This window comes from Carex rostrata, chromosome 28 (assembly GCF_964058835.1).
Source record: "Carex rostrata chromosome 28, lpCarRost1.2, whole genome shotgun sequence".
Taxonomy (NCBI): domain Eukaryota; kingdom Viridiplantae; phylum Streptophyta; class Magnoliopsida; order Poales; family Cyperaceae; genus Carex; species Carex rostrata.
This window is the reverse complement of record NC_135945.1, coordinates 2,679,667-2,698,298: the sequence shown is the minus strand read 5'-3', so window position 1 is coordinate 2,698,298 and position 18,632 is coordinate 2,679,667. Positions and strand designations below refer to the sequence as shown.

At 31.5% G+C, this 18,632-nt stretch overlaps 1 protein-coding gene across 1 annotated transcript; it reads left to right on the top strand.

Annotated features, from left to right (window-relative positions):
- Positions 1-4,609: 4,609 nt before the first annotated feature.
- LOC144545737 (Tetratricopeptide repeat (TPR)-like superfamily protein) lies at positions 4,610-6,422 on the top strand. Its single transcript, XM_078294285.1, has one exon. The coding sequence runs from the start codon at positions 4,764-4,766 to the stop codon at positions 6,180-6,182; it is 1,419 nt and encodes a 472-aa protein (XP_078150411.1). The 5' UTR covers positions 4,610-4,763; the 3' UTR covers positions 6,183-6,422.
- Positions 6,423-18,632: the final 12,210 nt, after the last annotated feature.

Here is an 18,632-nt window from a genome sequence, read left to right as displayed (position 1 = left end):
TACCGTAATCATTCACCAAAATTTTAAAATAATAAAAATTTAAATACATATTGTTATTATGAAGGATTAGTGAGAAATCATGCCACTGCCAAAAATTTCATATACAGTTTGATCTTATTAAAAGCAGCAAATGATCCAAAGGCTCAGATTTATCCCTTTCACACGAAATCGTACAGCAATTGTAGTCAAAATATATATATTGAGTCCGAACCAAAAATCTTAGTCTCAAAATAAAATACAAAATATATATATCAAACTAAACTTGTATAAAAGTCGCTAGTAATTCAATTATACGCTAATTACAAATTGATCAGTCATATTTCATTTATTGTTGAATTAATATTGATTATCATTTTTGAGGCGTGAATTTCCATAAAAAAATTGGGAACATAAACTGTGAGGAATTCATAAGATGTTGCTTGGTTTTATAGTAATTTGATCAAATATCAAGGGCAAATTTATAAGTAGAGGTGTAAAAACAGGGGCCAGTGCATAGGGAGTTGGAGTAGGCTTGCTTTTTTTGTCTTTTTCTACTTTTCCTGCCGCATCACGCGAATGCTACGCGTTTAATTCGTAAAATTCGCGAATAGTTCGGGAAAAATTCGTTTAGCCGATTAAGACGCGCATTCGTTCGGCTCAGGCTCAAATACGATTTATTCGCAAATCATGTTACTATGCTCATCGGGGCCTTCTCCTAACCTGTTACACACTAGGCTGCAGAGAAGTATTAACAGAAATCCGAATCAATTATCAGGTGAGGTTCAGAAAGCTAATATAGGTGTTTTGTTTAATTATAACCTAATAATGAGATTTAATTGTAAGCTAATGGTTGCATTTGAACCCAAATTGTGTCACTAGATTCACAGAAGGCCATTTTTCATGATTGAAAATTGCAGAATCTGAATTTTTCAGAGTGAGCGATATTATTCTTTTTTAATCTAAAATAAAAAAATATTTTTATTTAACAAGTTTCATATATGATTTGTACTGTGCTTCAAGCTCTTTTGTTTTGAGTTTGATTGTATCTAATTTGAAATACTTAATGTTTGTGATTTTAAGAACATAAATTATATAGTCCTTTGATCTGATAACAATAGAGAATTATTTTCGTGTGAGAGATGGCAGGTTCAAAATTCGAATGAAAAATCTATTATAAATATTTAAAAATAATATTAGATGACTTAATCCCCAACCCTCTCACTTTAAAAAAGAAATCTATAGTGATATTCTCTACAAAGTTTCATATGCATACAAAATAAAAAAGATTTCACATCCTATTACATTTCATAGATAATAATTGCTAACATAATATAAGACAAGACAAAAAAGAAAACATAAAATCAGAATTTGCATCAAAATTCCATCTTGTATATATGTAATGTAACTTCATTAAATTAAGAAATCAACTAACTACACAAAAAATAAATTCATAGTCACCTAAAACACAACAACAAAAGTTTATGATTAAACCATTCATTTACTAAAAAAACACTGAATGAAAACATGATTCCTTCAATAATTAAATGATATTATTAATCAAGCAACTTTTTTGCCACCACTAGGGCCGGGAATGTCGGATTTCGAGGGCTTTGATACGACAGTGAAGTATCCGATGAGACCAACAACGACGAGTCCTCCAATCACCATTCCGGTGGGACCTCCGGGTGCACGGCTACGTCCGTGCAATACCGCTCCTTGAGGCGGCTTAGGATGCGGTTGCTTTGCCATGTCATCAGTCATGTCTCTCTCTCTCTCTCTCCTCCTCTACTCAAGAGATTTTCTTCTTCTTCTTGTTTTTTTAATTGGGGTGTTGGGATTTTTTTTTATGATATATAATTTGTGGCACTTATTTATAGAAATTTTTTAAATCTAAATGATGTTTAAATTTGGGAAAATGTTTTGCTTTGACATGATAATTACCGCTAGTTTCTTGAGGACAATGAACGGCTATCTCAAAATCAAATTTACAACTGATTGAAATGGAATCTAAATTTTCTAAAAATATGAATAACTGCATCATGTCAAACTTAGATGATGACACTGATTTGTTCATGATTATTAGAAAAAGGTCAACATAAATAAAAATAAAAAGGAACTTTATAGGTATGTTAATTAAAATATATTGATAGTTATCAAATGTGTTCATACAATTTAAGTATTGTTTGATAAATGTATCAAGTACTGTTAGTTTCAAACCGTTGTAATTTCACATTACTTGATGTGCAATGAGACATATACCAAATCTGATCATATTTTGTTTGTAGACATGATATATGTGGAATTTTTTTTTTAGTAAAACTAATTTTAAATATTTTACCAGAACAAGCATCATTGATTTATTTTTTATAAAAAAATAGTTCCACCGCTGCAGGATCGGTGTAGACATAAACATGTTTGTAGGATCGGTAGAGCTATTTACTATTGATTTATGTGGTTAGATTGTTCAGATGGGTCATAAAATGCCTCAGCAAACATGCTTGTACCTCCACCGATCCTACGGATCGATAGAGCTGTTTTTTGTAGAATCCAAATTAATGGTGCTTGTTTTATTAAAAATATCAAATTTGGTGCAATTTAAAAAAAAAAAAAAATCATATATGTTAATAGTACAAAGCATGTCTAAAATATTGAATCTTATATTAAATTGTACATGGGCTCAAATTGAGACTGGGCCTGTCCAGCCCAAGAAAAATTTGTGAATTAATCATCCAATAACAAATTTCTTTTTCGTAGTAGCACTAGAAGTCTTCAATGGCAAATGGAATTCTCTGTATCATTTATTTTTTTCTAAGAGAATCATCAAAAAGGAAGGTGAATTAAGATTTCCTAAATTAATTTAAAATTTGAATTCGAATTAGGATCTGAATTAGTCAGAATTCTGATCTGATGGTGTCAATTTCAAATGCAAAATTTGAGTTATTTTAAAGGCATTCTGTTGAACAAACACCTGCTGGAGGGTCTCATAATTTTTTTCACCCTCCACCGTAGCACTGCTTCGGTGGAGCTGCTTTTCAGAAATACAACACCTTGATGTTTCTTTCGTTTAAATTGATTTATTTTTTTCTATTTAAAAAAATAATTATTTTTGCTTCAAATAGTGAACTTTGTCCAAAAAAAAAAGATTGGTTCATAAATTAGGTTATAAATTAACAGGCTGACAATATTGACTAGACAGGAAAGGGACAATTAATGTGCCATAATTGCAAAGCCACAATTCAAGGGACAAGATAGGATCCGGATCCCTACATTAATTAATCAACTAAATTGGGACAAAATTGAATAGTTTCTTGAGTACAAGCCACACGTTGATCCAAATTTATTGCTAACACATGCATATGATAGGTGCAATATTTTTAATCTGATATTGACATCAAAATATTTTGGTAGCCAATTTTTATTTGTAGCATTTTAAACAATTAAAATTAAAAAAAAGTTGCTTGCAATTTTAAAAATCTCAAAATCTAGCAACACGCAGATTCAATCTGCGTGTCACCAGGAACTTGATATGTCACACTGATATGAACTTCAAACTCCTGGTTTGTATCGAAAATGACACGTTAGCTTCTTAAAATGCAAGCATGTCATTGAATACTGCTACTGAGTGTCGATCTTTACCGTCTAACAAAGTAAAAGGTATGTGTGTTACTCAAAAGGGAAATAAATATGTTGTTATTTCAAAGGAATAACATAAACCTGTTATTCCGATCCAAACCGTTGAGATCTGCATATAAAAAACTTTTTTATTTTAAGATCTGTGCATGGAAAAATTTAAACAGTTGGAATAAGAATAAGAGGTTCCTGATTTTTTTCCATTCAAAGGTCTCTTAGCTCATGCGCATACTAGATTTATGTGTCACCTCGTGAGAGAGGTAGACTTACTAGGTTTCAAAAATAATTAAAATTGCAGGAATATTTTTATTTTTTAGTAAAGTTGAAGGTCAAGTCATCCAACTATTTTTAATATCCATAAAAGATCTCCTATCCAAATTTTAAACTTGCGAGCTCTCTATTTTTATTTTAAATTTTATAAAAATGCTACAAATAAAATATTCGGATTTAGGTATAGGGGTGTCAACGGGTACGATATGGGTCGGGTGGAGATATTTTCATACCCGTACCCGTTATGATAACAAAAAAAAATCTTTACCTTTACCCGTATTTTCGAATACGATACGGGTTGGGTAAACGGATAAAAAAGTGCTATTAGCATTTCAATTTGTGTTTTCGATTAAATATTTTTCAAAATAAGACAAAAATAATAATGAATACAACTAATTTGTATTATGAAAATTTAATAAAATACAAAAACTTTATTGTATATCATCTTCATACAAATATATATCTATATATAATTTTTTTTAAAAATTATCTTATACGAAAATGAGTAAGATAATGAAAAAGAATCATTACCCTTATCCGTACCCGATTAGCTAACCGAAAAAAAAATCTTACCCTTATCCGTGTTTTCGGATACAATATGAGTCGGATAAACAAGTAAAAAGGTGCCATTGAAACCCCTATTTAGGTATCTTGCCTTGAAAAGTAGATTTATCTTTTATTGTCCGCAACGATTCCAACACTTACATTTTCTGAGGCTCTATCAGTTTTTTTTTTTTTTTTTTTTTTTTATTTTCTGAGGGCTAATTTGTAAATCTGATTTTTTTGACAACAAACATTAATTTCAAACTATTCCATGGCATACATGCAAAAGTTCCACAAAAAACAGTGTTGCCCTTGCACAGCACAGGTAATGGCGCAGTGCAATGCAAACAAATCAACAAACATCTAGCGTGCATTGCTCCGAACCCTCTTCTCTCCGCCATTGCATCTCTCTTCTCCAAACATGCACCAAATCCCTCTCCATTTTCAAGCAGATACACGCGCACGCTCTCCGCACGTGCATACCCATCTCCCACCCTCTTCTCGCCAGGCACCTTATCTTCTCCTTAGTCTCCCTCTCACCATCCCCGCTTCGCTACGTTCACGCCATTTTCTCTCAGTTAACACACCCCACGGTGTTCATATGTAATACCATGATCCGGGTCTATGCAGAGAGTGCTCACCCTGCTCCTGCTCTTGATGTCCATCGAAAGATGCTCCATGCTGGGGTTTCACCCGACATGCACACGTATCCTTTTCTGTTAAAGGCGTGCGCCAAGCTCATGTCATTGAGAGATGGGGAGGTGGTGCAAGGAAAGGTGGTACGACTTGGGATGGAAAGACTGGTCTTTGTGCAAAATGCCTTGGTGCATTTTTACTGTTCATGTGGTATTCTCGAGAGCGCTTACAAGGTGTTCGAGGGAATTACTGAGAGAACCCTTGTTACATGGAATTCTATAATTAATGGGTTCTCGGCAAATGGCCGAGCTAATGAGGTTTTAGCCTTATATAGGGAAATGATCATTGCGGGTCGGGTTGACCCTAACGGGTTTACCATGGTTGGTTTGTTAACCGCATGTGCCGAGCTAGGTGCGCTTCCGTTAGGTAAAAGAGTGCATGTGTATTTGATAAAATCAGGTTTAAATAGGAACTCATATGTAGGAAATGCGCTTATAGACTTGTATGGGAAATGTGGGTTGTTCGATGAAGCCCACAAGGTGTTTGATGAAATGGGAAGGTATAGAAATGTTGTTTCATGGAATTCTTTAATTGTCGGTTTGGCAGTAAATGGGTACGGCAAACAAGCCCTCGACTTGTTTGCACAAATGGAGAGGGAGGGCTTGGTACCGACTGATATTACCATGATCGGGGTTCTTTATGCATGTAGTCATTGTGGGTTGGTAGATGATGGTTTTATGTATTTCGAACAAATGAAAAGCAGGTACAACATAACACCACAGATCGAACACTTTGGCTGCATGGTTGATTTGTTGGGGCGATCCGGCAAGGTCAATGAAGCATACAATTACATTTTGAAAATGCCGATTGAACCCAGTGCCGTGGTATGGAGAACCTTACTTGGCACATGTACAATGCACAAGAAACTTGAAATGGGCCTGACAGCCTGGGCCCGGTTGGTTGAGGTAGACCCGGGGCATAGTGGAGACTATGTACTTCTTTCCAATCTCTACGCAGCCGTTGGCCAGTGGAGCCAGGTGCACAAGCTAAGAAAAGAGATGCTAAGTGGAGGTGTGAGAAAGAACCCAGGACGCACATGCTCGATGAAATGTCTAAGAGACTGAGCTTGAAGGTTACACAGCTTGTTGAGATCGGTAAAAGGTGTAACTATTAGGGTTGTGAAGAACTTGAAGGTTTGTGCTGATTGTCATAATGCCATTGAAATGATATCGAACGTTTATACACGGGATATTGTTGAGCAAGATCGGAGTCGGTTTCATTACATTAGAGGAGGTTCATGTTCTTGTAATGATTACTGGTAAAAGAGGATCATTTTAATGGATATATGCACTGTTTAACACCTCTTTCTTTTAGGTTTTCCATTTATTTTATTTTCTTACAAAAAAAAGTTGTAAAACAATTATATAAACATCCTCAAAACTTAATGCATCTTCAATAAAATAAAATAAAATAAAATAACATATAGGGTATTTTTAGGGGTGTCAATGGTACCCTTTTAGCTGTTTATGCGACCCGTACCGTATTCGATAAGGCGGGTATGGGTAAGGTTTTTTTTCGTTAGCTTGTTGGGTATGGGCAGTGTTCTAAATAGCGCGCAATAGCGCCGCTATAGCGTTTTTGGAGACCAAATGCTATGCTATGGCATTAAAACACGCTATTTGCGCTACAGACGCTATAGCGGTAATAGCGGTAATAGCGGTCCGCTATAGCGTATAGCGTGTAGCGCAAATAGCGCGCGCTATGCAACATTTGCTGTTTTTTTTTTCAATTTATATGAGCTTTAAAATAAATAAATGGTGAAGATATTGTTTAATTTTGATGAATATTACATTATATCAAATTCAAGTCCGCTATAATAATTTTTTCATTTTGCTCTTGGTTTTTTTTTAACTGATGATAAATCAAATAAATAATTGCTAAATTATGAAAATTTTAGGGACTAACAAGAATTTCTTCAAGGATCATCTGTTTATTTTACTAGAAGTATGATTTTTTTTTCTTTTCAATTTCTAGGTTATTTTGAAATTTAAATAGAAAAAAAGATAAATTATGTTATGATGGTGAAGATATTTTAAATAGAAAAAGATCGATAGTTTATGATATTAGTATTACTATAGATATTTTGAGTCGCAATTTGGACTTTGTATTGGTTCAATATGAATATTATAATTTTTTAATCAATTTGATATTATTTATTGTTCTATGAGACTAAATAATGTTGATATTTAGTACAAATATATAATATAATTTTTATAAAAATAAAAAACGTTATTTGGAATAGCTTTCGCTATAGCGTCGCTATTCGCTATAGCTTTTGTTGGAGGCTCCCCGCTATGATGCGATAAACGCTATTTAGAACCTTGGGTATGGGTAAGGATTTTTTTTCATTAGCTAAATGAGTAAGGGTACAGGTAAAGGCTATTCCGTACACGTTACCCTATAGGGTAATTATATAAAATATAAAAATATGATAATGATTGAGTACTTTTGTGAGTACTATTAGTGAGTACTTTTGTTATTTAGTGTATTGTTTTTGTTGTAAGAAAAATATTAAGCATATTATTTTTATTTGTATGCCTTGTTTCTTAATTAAATAATTAAATTTGTGAGAAGATATATTTTTATTTTTGAATTCTCTTGTTTTATAAAAAATACAATTTAGTTGAAATTGATTGCACATTTATTTTTATTTTTATTAGTAATATCATTGCATATGTGCAAAATAAATGAATTTTGATATTTTATTTGTAAAATATAATAAAACTAATTACTATAGTAGTATTATTTGTTATTCATCCGTTACCGTTTCGTTATCCGGTAATTTTAGCGGGTAAGAATAGGATAGGGTAAGGTCAAATCTTAATGGGTAATAGTAGAGTATGGATAAAGTCATTCTTAGTGGGTATGGATATGAAAATGCTTCCACCCTACCCGTATCGTACCCATTGACACCTCTAGGTATTTTGCTCTAAGCTAATTAAATTATATACAATCAACAACAAAAATACTTGCCTCTGTATCAGGGCATCATATCTTTCAAATAGAGTCATTGGTATGTGTCATTGTCTTTGTACAAAGATTTAAGTCAAGTGGGCCCACTGGACAGTGAAATAACATCTCCCTATGAATAAATTCATGTGAAACATCAAATTTTAAACAAGTGGCATTTATTTGAAGTTTGGATTGATAGGTGGCCTATGAAAGAAGTTGGGCCTGGTAGTAGCCTGAGGAAAATGATAGAAGATTGTGGGCCTAAGTGCAAAAATTGATGTACCACCAAATAAAAAAAAAGAATCAAATCTAATCACCTCTCAACTTTAGTGCGTAAAACAAACACTGCTTTCTGTTTGTTATTGCTATCAAATCATGAAGAGGTAGGTCGCCTAATTAATCCATTCAGGTCATCTTTCCCTTTTGCTGATAACCTTACCTACTGTTTGTGTTTTGCTTATTTCTGCTTCTTCCAATAATAACTGTCATTATCTCTCACCATTTCTGTCTCCAAAAATAAAATAAAAAACTAACAAAAAAAAAAGTAAAAATAAAAATTCCCATGTGATTGAGGTGAGTTGAAATATTAACATATACAGTGGCGTAGTCATAATTTGAGTCATGGATGAGCAGAAATCGGGTTCGGGTATTTTTTCTAAACGGGTTCGGATTCGAATCGCCTCGATAATTATCTTCCTGCCTCCACCCGCCTACCAAATTGCATCTCTGCCTATCGAATCAGTTGTAATTTTTAATAAATTACTAATTGATACCAAAAATACTAAAATAATTACTTGTAATTTCTAAAACAATTTGTATTAATTGAGTGGAGGGGAATCGCTACTCCGAATTGAACCAAGATTTAAAAATACCTTTCTTTCCTAATAAAATTAAACGACTCAAAAACCATTTCTGAAGTCTGAACTGTCAATCGCTACTCCGAATTGTATCCAGAGGTAGGCAAAATCAAATCCAAAAGTAGGCAAGACCCATTGAATAACCTAGTCAAAAGAAACAAAAAAATCTGCCACTGAACATATAGGATATGTAGGAAGGAATCAAATATCTTGCCTACATGGTCTATCTATCCATCTATCTATGATCAGAACAGTCATAATTATAGTATGAGTTTATATATCTTCTCGAACTCTAATACTATTTATATTTCATTTATGACCGTTCAAATTATGAATGAATGAATGGACAGATGGACCTGTTGGCAGAAATTTCCTACCCACATATAAGAATTCATATCCTGTGAGATAACAAAATGTTCAAGTTTGGATTCGGACCGTCCGATCAACATTTAGGTAATCCGGTCTGAGATGGAATGCTCAGGGCCCCTTTAATGTTTGTGCTAGAGCATGCAGATGATTGGACGGTCTAGATACAAACTCAAAATTCCTGTTAGTTCAAGGTGATATGAATTCGGATATGGAGAGTGGGGAACGAAGAGGTCCGGTGAGCATCAGATCAAATTCGGCCTGATGTACAGTCTAAGCCGTTCAATTCGGGTCGAGATTCAGTTTAGATTCATAAGGCGATTTATAATTTTTATTTTCGCATGAATCTAGATGTAAATCGAACAGTTCTAATATCATACCAAATTTGATCTGATGTCCATTGGAGTCTCCCAACTCCCATGCAGAGTGACATGAATTTTACCTGAAAAAAGGTGATTTTGACCTTAAATAATATCTCCTTAATTGCATAATACAGATAGCCTAATAGTAAATGCTTAATGTACAACCACTAGCTTTATGAAAAGGTTCAAGATAAGCTTTGAGCCCTTAGTGTTGTCTTGTTGTCTGTTCTAAAATCAAATCTATGACCTCATCTTTACAAGAATTCAAACACATATATTATTACAAGAGACACATATTGTTTAATTATATAAATATTATATATTGAGACACATATTGTATAAATATTATACTTCAGAAAGGGATCACAGATCATTATATTTATATGAAGTGATTCATCCAAATAAAGTTGGCTATATACAGGACAAGAAACAAATATTAAATGATCAATAATTTGAAAAGACTGGCAAAAGACAAACAAGAAAATGCACCTAATTATTATCCTCCTTTTATTAAATTATATTTAATTAAACTAGATTCCAAGCTAGAAACTAACACCTTGTTTGGATGGAGAGTAGAGGAAGGGAGAGAATGGAAAGAAAATAAAATTTTTCGTCGAATCGTGTTTAGTTGACAAAAATATGTCGGAGATAAAGATACAGAAGGTGAAAGGTTTAATCTTGTATCATTATAATCAATAGAATTGGTTTCCCTCACAATTTGAGATGTAACAGATGAAAATAAATCTTGTTACAAATATTCTTAAAAAAAATAATGCAAATGCGTAACCTTATATCTTACCTATATAATTCTTATACAAGTTTTTTGTCACAATCCTACAACAACCACCGAATTTCTCGTTAACCTTATAAATTTTAATTAACCAAACAAGAAATAAAACGGAAAAGAAAGTTAAATTTATTTTTCCTCATTAATCATCCAAACACAAAAAGATTAAATATGTTAATCTTCTTTTTTATTCCATTCCATTCCCTACTATTCTTCACCTCCCCTTACTTTCTCTACTCTCCATCGATCCAAACTGGGCGTAAGGTGTAGGTTCATGATGAAAGCTTTTAATGAAAATTTAAATATATGGAATCTAGAAAAAGCTAGATATTGTGTCAAATAAATAAATGTATAGAAATAATAAAAGAAATATATATATACTAAACAAAGGAGTATTTTATAACATCACAAGTGAAATTGTCTACTCAAACTAAGAACACTTTCTGTGGGCAAAAACAATTCTCCTTTTGAAACTTGAGTGAATGAATAAATGACCTAACACATCCACCAAGGTTTTATTTTGGTTTTTCAAGGGTATGAAAAGACACAATCATGATCACTATGTTCCATCCAAAAGAGGTCCCAGATTTGTGGAAAGGAATATTACTAAAACATGATCAAATTGTATATTCTTGCAAAAGTAAACAAAGCAATGACTTGCATCTTTCAAGAGGCATATATGTTTGCTTTGTTTGATGCTCTCTTATTAACTATAAAATAGATATCACATCTTTATATCCTTTTAAAAATTTCCGTTTTGGTCATAGAGAGAAGGATAGAAACAAAGAGAAAAAAATGAATATGGACAAGTTTAACAATAGGAAAAGTTAGGTCAAGTGTTCATGTCTTATTAGCTGTATATAGATAACAAATTAAGATAAAAGGTGGTGGTTGGTAGTAATTTGATAGAGATTAAACTCAATAAAGAGACAAGCACAAACCCAAAAGCATGGTAATTAAGCTTCATTGGTTTCATCCAAGTTAGGAAAGGTTGCTAATTAAAACTATATATATTACAAACAATTTAAATTGAAACAATAGCAACAAAAAAAACCTCTTCTTGACAAAACTTGGTTAACCTTCCAAGACACAAAATCAGATATGACGATAATATATAACAAAGTTATATTGAATATATAGTTCCATATAATAATTGCAACCAAAAATTGCTAGGAGAATTATGAATATCTGATGCTTCAAATAATGCATGTTAAAGAGCAATCAATCAACATCTAGGTATGTTTTTTTTCTAATGGTAGATTCTTACTAGTTGCTACTATGAGTATATACTTATCTGCTATCACCTTTTTCTCAAAAAAGTGTATACTTATCTTTCCATATTGACAAGATTCCTTATATATATATATAGTATATGCTTATTCTTTAGAATATAATCATACTAAAGAGTACCACAGTTGCCATTGAAATACTATGATCTAGATTCCTCTTCTTTGAAAAAATATAGGTTCTCATTTATGATAAGAAAGTTGAAAGAGAATCATATCATATACAAAAAGGTAGAACACAAAATCAAAAGGCTTGCTCTCTTTTGCTCATACTTTATCAGCAGGTATGGATAGAGATGAAAACTTGTAATACATTGTGGGATAGAGATGAAAACTAAATTTAATTTATTCTTATTTAATGTGAGAGAGAAATGTGTATGTTTATGTTTAAAAAAGTATGTATATATAAGTGATAGTGTAAATAAAAAAGCAAAAAAATATAAAATAATTTGGAAAAAAAAAAAGATCTGTAACAATGTGGTGTGTGGATGTTAATTAGTGTGGCCGAATTAATATGTCTTCTTCATGAAAGCATATCTGATTGAGACTTAACATAGTGAGTAACATCATAACAATATCTGTAGGAAAATTTGAAAATTTTATAAAAGGTGATAATTATGGTTGGGTTTCATTTTGAGAATATAATATATGTGGGGATTGTAAATTTAGCAAACTGACACTCTGATATATATATGTCATGATTGGGACACAGATTAGACTGATTTGATGCATTACTACAAAGAAATATGAGGATATTTTGAGGGATAATTGAATAAAATTTATGGTGATGGAATATGATGAGGCTTATATATATGTTTTTTTGGTGGATAATTAATTGTGTGTGTATATGTTGCTAGGATATTCAATTCATATAGATAATTATATTTGTTAATACATATGTGATACTCATACTATAAATATTAATCATATCTAGATTTTGTTTAGTAGTTCAAATTTTAAGAACCAGTATTGTAAAAAATATTTGTTTAGGCCGATTAATCGGTTGATTAGTCGTTGGCAGTGATCAAATCATCATGAATTTTTCTGACTAATCGATCGATTATTTCTGATTATGACCGATTATTCTTGATTATTCCCGATTAATCACTTCGCAGTACCTTATCCGTCCGACGACCGCATACCATTATTTAAAACACTGATAATTAAGAACAGTGCTAATACCAGAAATAAATCTATTCTTAGAGTGATCCAAACATAAAATTTAAAAATAAATAAAAAATAAAAAAACCTAACTTCATTCTATTCTTCACGAACCAAACGCACTCACAATGAAAGCCGACTAACAGCCCCACAATTGACCTGTCATGTAAGCAAAACAGGGCTGTGAAAGTAACAGTCCCAAATAGGACATGCCTAAATAAATAATTTCTTTTTAATAATCCGAATATTAATTTGTAAATAAAGAGTTATGATTACGATATTTTTGATGTATTAGAAGGGACCATAACATTGATACGATTCTTCTCTTTAAATTTATATATTTTTATAATCATACCTTAAAATCATGTGAAACTTAAAGAAACCTAAGCATTGCATGGTTCCTTTAGATGCCTTTTCTTATTTTTATTTTTAGATTTTATGTTGTATGATTATAAGAATGAATAAATATTTAAAAATAGTAAGAATCAATCTTTGATCTAGTAGTAAAATGTAACGTTTTTGTGTGGGAGGTTGTGGGTTGAAACCAGTGTTGTAAATAATGGTATGCGGTCGTCGGACAGATATAGTACCGTCAAGTGATTAAAAATAATCAGCCATAATCAGAAATAATCGACCGAGTAGTCAAAAAAAATCTGTCACAATTTGATCGCCGTCAACGATTAATCGGTCGATTAATCAGCCTAAACGGTCACTTGATTGAAACCCAAATGGAGAATTTTTTATGCACATTTAAATGAAAGTTGATACTTAGTGTGTGCTCTAGTCGGGGGTAGAAGTCCCTCATTAAAGGGAGGGGAGCGAGGGGAGACGCGCTCAGCCCGCTACTGCCCGCCTCGTTTACTTGCTCCAAAAACGAGGAGATTGGAGAGGAGAGAAGGGGAGACGGCACTGTGGTAGGGGTAAATCAAGCGTAGAAAGTTACAAAATTCGTACCCCCCGATTCGGAGTGTAGACGGAGTAACACGATCGCGTTCCTCATCCTTCCTCTCCCGTCCCCTTCCTCTGTGCGACAGACTTCTGGAGCACACCCTTAGTAGACTAAAACTCCTATATTTCTATCTCAAAAAATATCTAGAAACAAAAAAAAAAGTTTTTTTCTTAAAACATGTAAAAATAATAATATCAAAATCATATATGTTATTAAAAATAAGTTTTTAAAATACTTGAAATAAAAAAAAATTGGTCAAATATTGCTGCTAGTGGGGACACCACAACCTTGTGCTTCCAGCCTTCCACACGTTGATGAATGGTGTTACCTAAAAGAGGAGAATTAATTGTGAGAGAGAAAGGAATGTCCCTTTTGGCATCCATCCGATTTTGCTTGATGGACCACATGCACTAGGATCTAATCTAGCTAGGGTTTCCTCTGATCAGACCTAAGACACTGTTTTGTGGGCCCATGTTTGGTTTTGTAGTGTCTGGTTAGATTAGACTTTAGAGGCTTGATTTGGAGGTACCCAATGGGGCCCTCTTTGTACAAATGTGGTATAGGCTTTGGTGTTCATGGGCCCAAATCTAAACAACCAAGTTTATTTTGTAAGGTTCTACTGAGCAGATATTATCCAATTTAGTACAGACATAATAATATTTTTATAATATTTTTCTTCATTTTTTTTTATTAATTTAAAAGAAGTTGATTCTGTTTTCATGGATTGGAAGTATGGTGTGTAAAGGAGGGTAGAGTAGGATGAGTTGCCATCAATTAATTGCATGACAAGGGTACATTTGGATGGATATGTTGAAGGTGATGATGAGTTGTATATATCAAGTTTTAAATTAAATTATAGCACTCAAACTGTTTATGTTACTGTATTTGGTCTAAATATTTTGGAAGAATTATGTGGTCATTGTTAGATTGAATGTTTACAAGAGATTAAAAAAAAATTAAGATAAAAATAGAGGATAAACTTCTCACCTTTAAACCTTTAAATATGTACAGTAAATTTTTCATCCAGATGTTGAATATTTAATATTCTGTGTAAATAATATTATTTTTCTAACAATAAATCAAATACTAGTTCTCATTGTAATAAAAATGTTAATCTAATCTTTTTATTTATCCGTATAATATATAATACTCAACTATTTACTCAGACAATTATTTAATCAGACAATGTGTTAACATAATCATAGCACGTCAAATATTTAAGATCAGGAGCAGATCCAAGATTTTCGTCAGAGAGAGACAAAAAAAATAATGAATCAAGTTCAAACTAAGTTCAAATTAAACTGTCGGCACGAACCAAACGAATTAGATCAAAAATTGAACATATTTTGATCAGATGTCTCTCCAAATGCATGAATGATTGAATGAAGATCTACTTTGTGAGTTAGACGACGAAAAAAACACCCTAGCAAATGCTAAAAAAAAAAAAAAAAAAAAAAATCTAGAAACAAAAAAACAAAAATGTTTAGATCCACGTGGATAATGTTGCAATGTAGCCTAGCCATGCCATATAAGATGAGAGAAAAAGGAAGCTGTGCAATCGTCAGGATAGGAGACTGAATGGCCCCATGAAATTGGGACAATTTGGGTGGCATTTAGCGCAGGTGACAAGATAAGGGGACAACTTGGAGGAGGGAAAGAGCCAAAGAATGGGGATGGAATCAAGTATGATCCTGACTGGATCAATTGGAGCTTAGTTCCATCTAAGTTTGTTTGATGGAAATCGAATCAATATCACCTTTTTCAGGCCCCACCTTTTCTTCTTTGCTATTATAGATTTATCCACATGGCTTTTTTACACTTTTATCATAGAATGGTCATATTGCAATTTAACCCTTATAAAAACTATTTCAAGTCTAATGTTCAAACTAGAGGTGTCAAGGCTTGATCCGAGCTAGGTTCTAGCTTAGCTTGTTAATTCTGGACTGAGTTACAGTCGAACGAGGTTGTATATTGGACAAATATGTGTGTTTTTATAATTTGCAAGGATAAATATGTAATTATTGATTTTTGAGTGATAAGTACGTAATATTAAAACTTTTGAGGGAGATATATGAAATTCCTCCTATATTGAGGGATGTACTAATATATTGTCCATATTTAAATGTTATTTTCTTCTACCAAACATAAACTAAGATCATTTTTTTAACTGTGAGATAAAATTATATTCAAATTAAACTTGACAGACTGACAGTACAATATTACAAACTTGCATGGAAGAATAATATTTATTGGAGCCTAATGCTTGTTTAAGTATATATCTTCCAATCAACCACTAACATGTTAATATATATGAATAATATGCAACATATGCATATATATATAGCATTCAGATTCAAATTAAATTATAAAATATTTATAAAAATAGGAAAAAGTTCTAAAAAAAATTCAAGTTAAAATATTAACGACTCAATATTCATGGGCTATTTTTTTTATTCAACATGCATGGCAAGATTTAAAATTAAATTATATATCCACTTTTCTTCTTTCTTCTTTTTTATATTGATCGTCAACATAAAAATTTGTCAAAAATAAAACTAAAATAATGTATTTATTTTTAATTTAGAAAACTTAACAAATTTTGTGCATTTTTAAAAATCGCACCAATTGAAAGTCATCAATTTGAAGCTTTGGATCATTGAATTTTTGAATTGCTTGTCGATTTTCACATTATTCTAAATTAGACACCGAGTGATTCAAACCATAAGAAATCAATCAACAATTTTATACTTTCTTTTTATGTATTGAGAACAGTCCAAGACATGTCACCAGTGTTAAATGTTTACATATTAATTTATTTAATATCTGTTTAATCTTATTATTATTACAAGTTTACAGAATATTATTTAACAATATTGAATATCTATTAACAATGTTCAAGGTTAGGGGTATTCAAACATTTCGGTTTTCAACCGAATCGAGAAATTTCGGTTTAAATGGTTCAGTTTTTCGGTTTAAATGGATCGGTTCGGTTGAATTTTTGAATTATTTTGGTTTAAATAGTTCAGTTCGGTTTAGACTTTTCAAAACCGACTAAACCGAACCAACCAAATTATATTGGTTCAAGTATGATTTATATTTTGTTTGGTTCAATCATTGTTTACTTTTTTCATTTTAGTTTAAATTTTTTTTAACATCTATGTATTTTGTAAAGAATTGAACAACTTATGTACAAACATGTTTAATTTTTATTAATAATGGCACCAATATGTTTACTTCGGTTTGTTCAGTTCGGTTCTTAATCGGTTTGGTTCAATTCTATTTTTAAAAACTGAAAAAAAAAATGGTTTGGTTTTTTTTAGTTCGATTTCAACCTAACGGACCAATTGAACATCCTTGATTAGGTTACTTTATACAATTAACTGTAATAGGACCGACATTTTTATTTTTACTCAATTAAAAAAATAATTTAATAATAATAACCATGATCCAAGAATATTATTAAAACTACCCAACCCGTAGAATTTTTCCACGGTTCCAACCTCTTTTTTTTTTTTTACAAAACAAATTTTTTCTTTTTTTAATTGAAATATTAGAAATATTGAATATATTTCTTTAAAAATAGATGAAATACAATATAATTTAATTTATTAGAAAGATTGTAACAAATAACTCGGATCAATATTTTTCAGGCCGGATTTTTCACGGCTGTAAGAAAAATTAATATATTTCTTTATGTGTTATTGGAAAAAAAATAAAAATACTTAGATTCTGAGTTATTGATGCCGGTTCAAAAGTCACTTCTAGGTAATTCAGAAAATATTGTGATCTTTCTAATACATTTAATTTATAAAAAGTTATATCTATTTTGAGAATTATTTTTGAAAAACAATTATTAAATAAATTAAAGTTTTTATTTTTTTTTCAAAAATAGATACAACTTTTTATAAATTAAATGTATTAGAAAGATCACAATATTTTCTGGATTACCTAGAAGTGACTTTTGAACCGGGATCAATAACTCAGAATCTAAGTATTTTTATTTTTTTCCAATAACACATAAAAAAATATATTAATTTTTCTTACAGCCGTGAAAAATCCGACCTGAAAAATATTGATCCGAATTATTTGTTACAGTCTTTCTAATAAATTAAATTATATTGTATTTCATCTATTTTTAAAGAAATATATTCAACATTTCTAATATTTCAATTCAAAAAATAAAAATTTCTGTTTTGTAATAAAAAGAAAAAAAAAAGAGATTGGAACCGTGAAAAAATTTCACGGGTTGGGTAGTTTTAATAATGTTCTTGAATCATGGTTATTATTATTAAATTATTTATTTAATTGAGTAAAAATAAAAATGTCGGCTAATAGGAAGAACAATTTTTTAAACAAACTTTTGCCCTTTTTTCTATTTTCAAAAGTAGAATGAAGTGAATGAACTGTATTTTGACTATTTTCCTCTTATCCGAATTGGAAGAACACGCAAATGGCGAGACAGGTTCTGACATGTTATTTTTTTCGAAACAGAGTTGACATGGTGACTTGACACGATGACTTGGATGTGTAAACCGGGATCAAAGCCATTTAATGCAAGGTGCCTTGTACAGAGAGCAACCCACCGGTATCAATTCAATTGAAGGGTTGTAATTGTAAAAGTGCCATTAATTCTCTCTCTCCCTCTCCCCCTCTTTCTATTGTCTTCGTATCTTCTGCAACTAATACTAACTATAATATGTGTAGCGGGTCATAACAATCTCACTAAGGTGGATCTAGAATTTTTGTCGGAGAGCAAAAAAATATCAAATCGAGTTTAAACCCATTAATTAATTA

Bases quoted from the DNA above. Each gene is read 5' to 3' on its own strand.
- LOC144545737 (XM_078294285.1), top strand. From the start codon at position 4,764: ATGCAAACAAATCAACAAACATCTAGCGTGCATTGCTCCGAACCCTCT.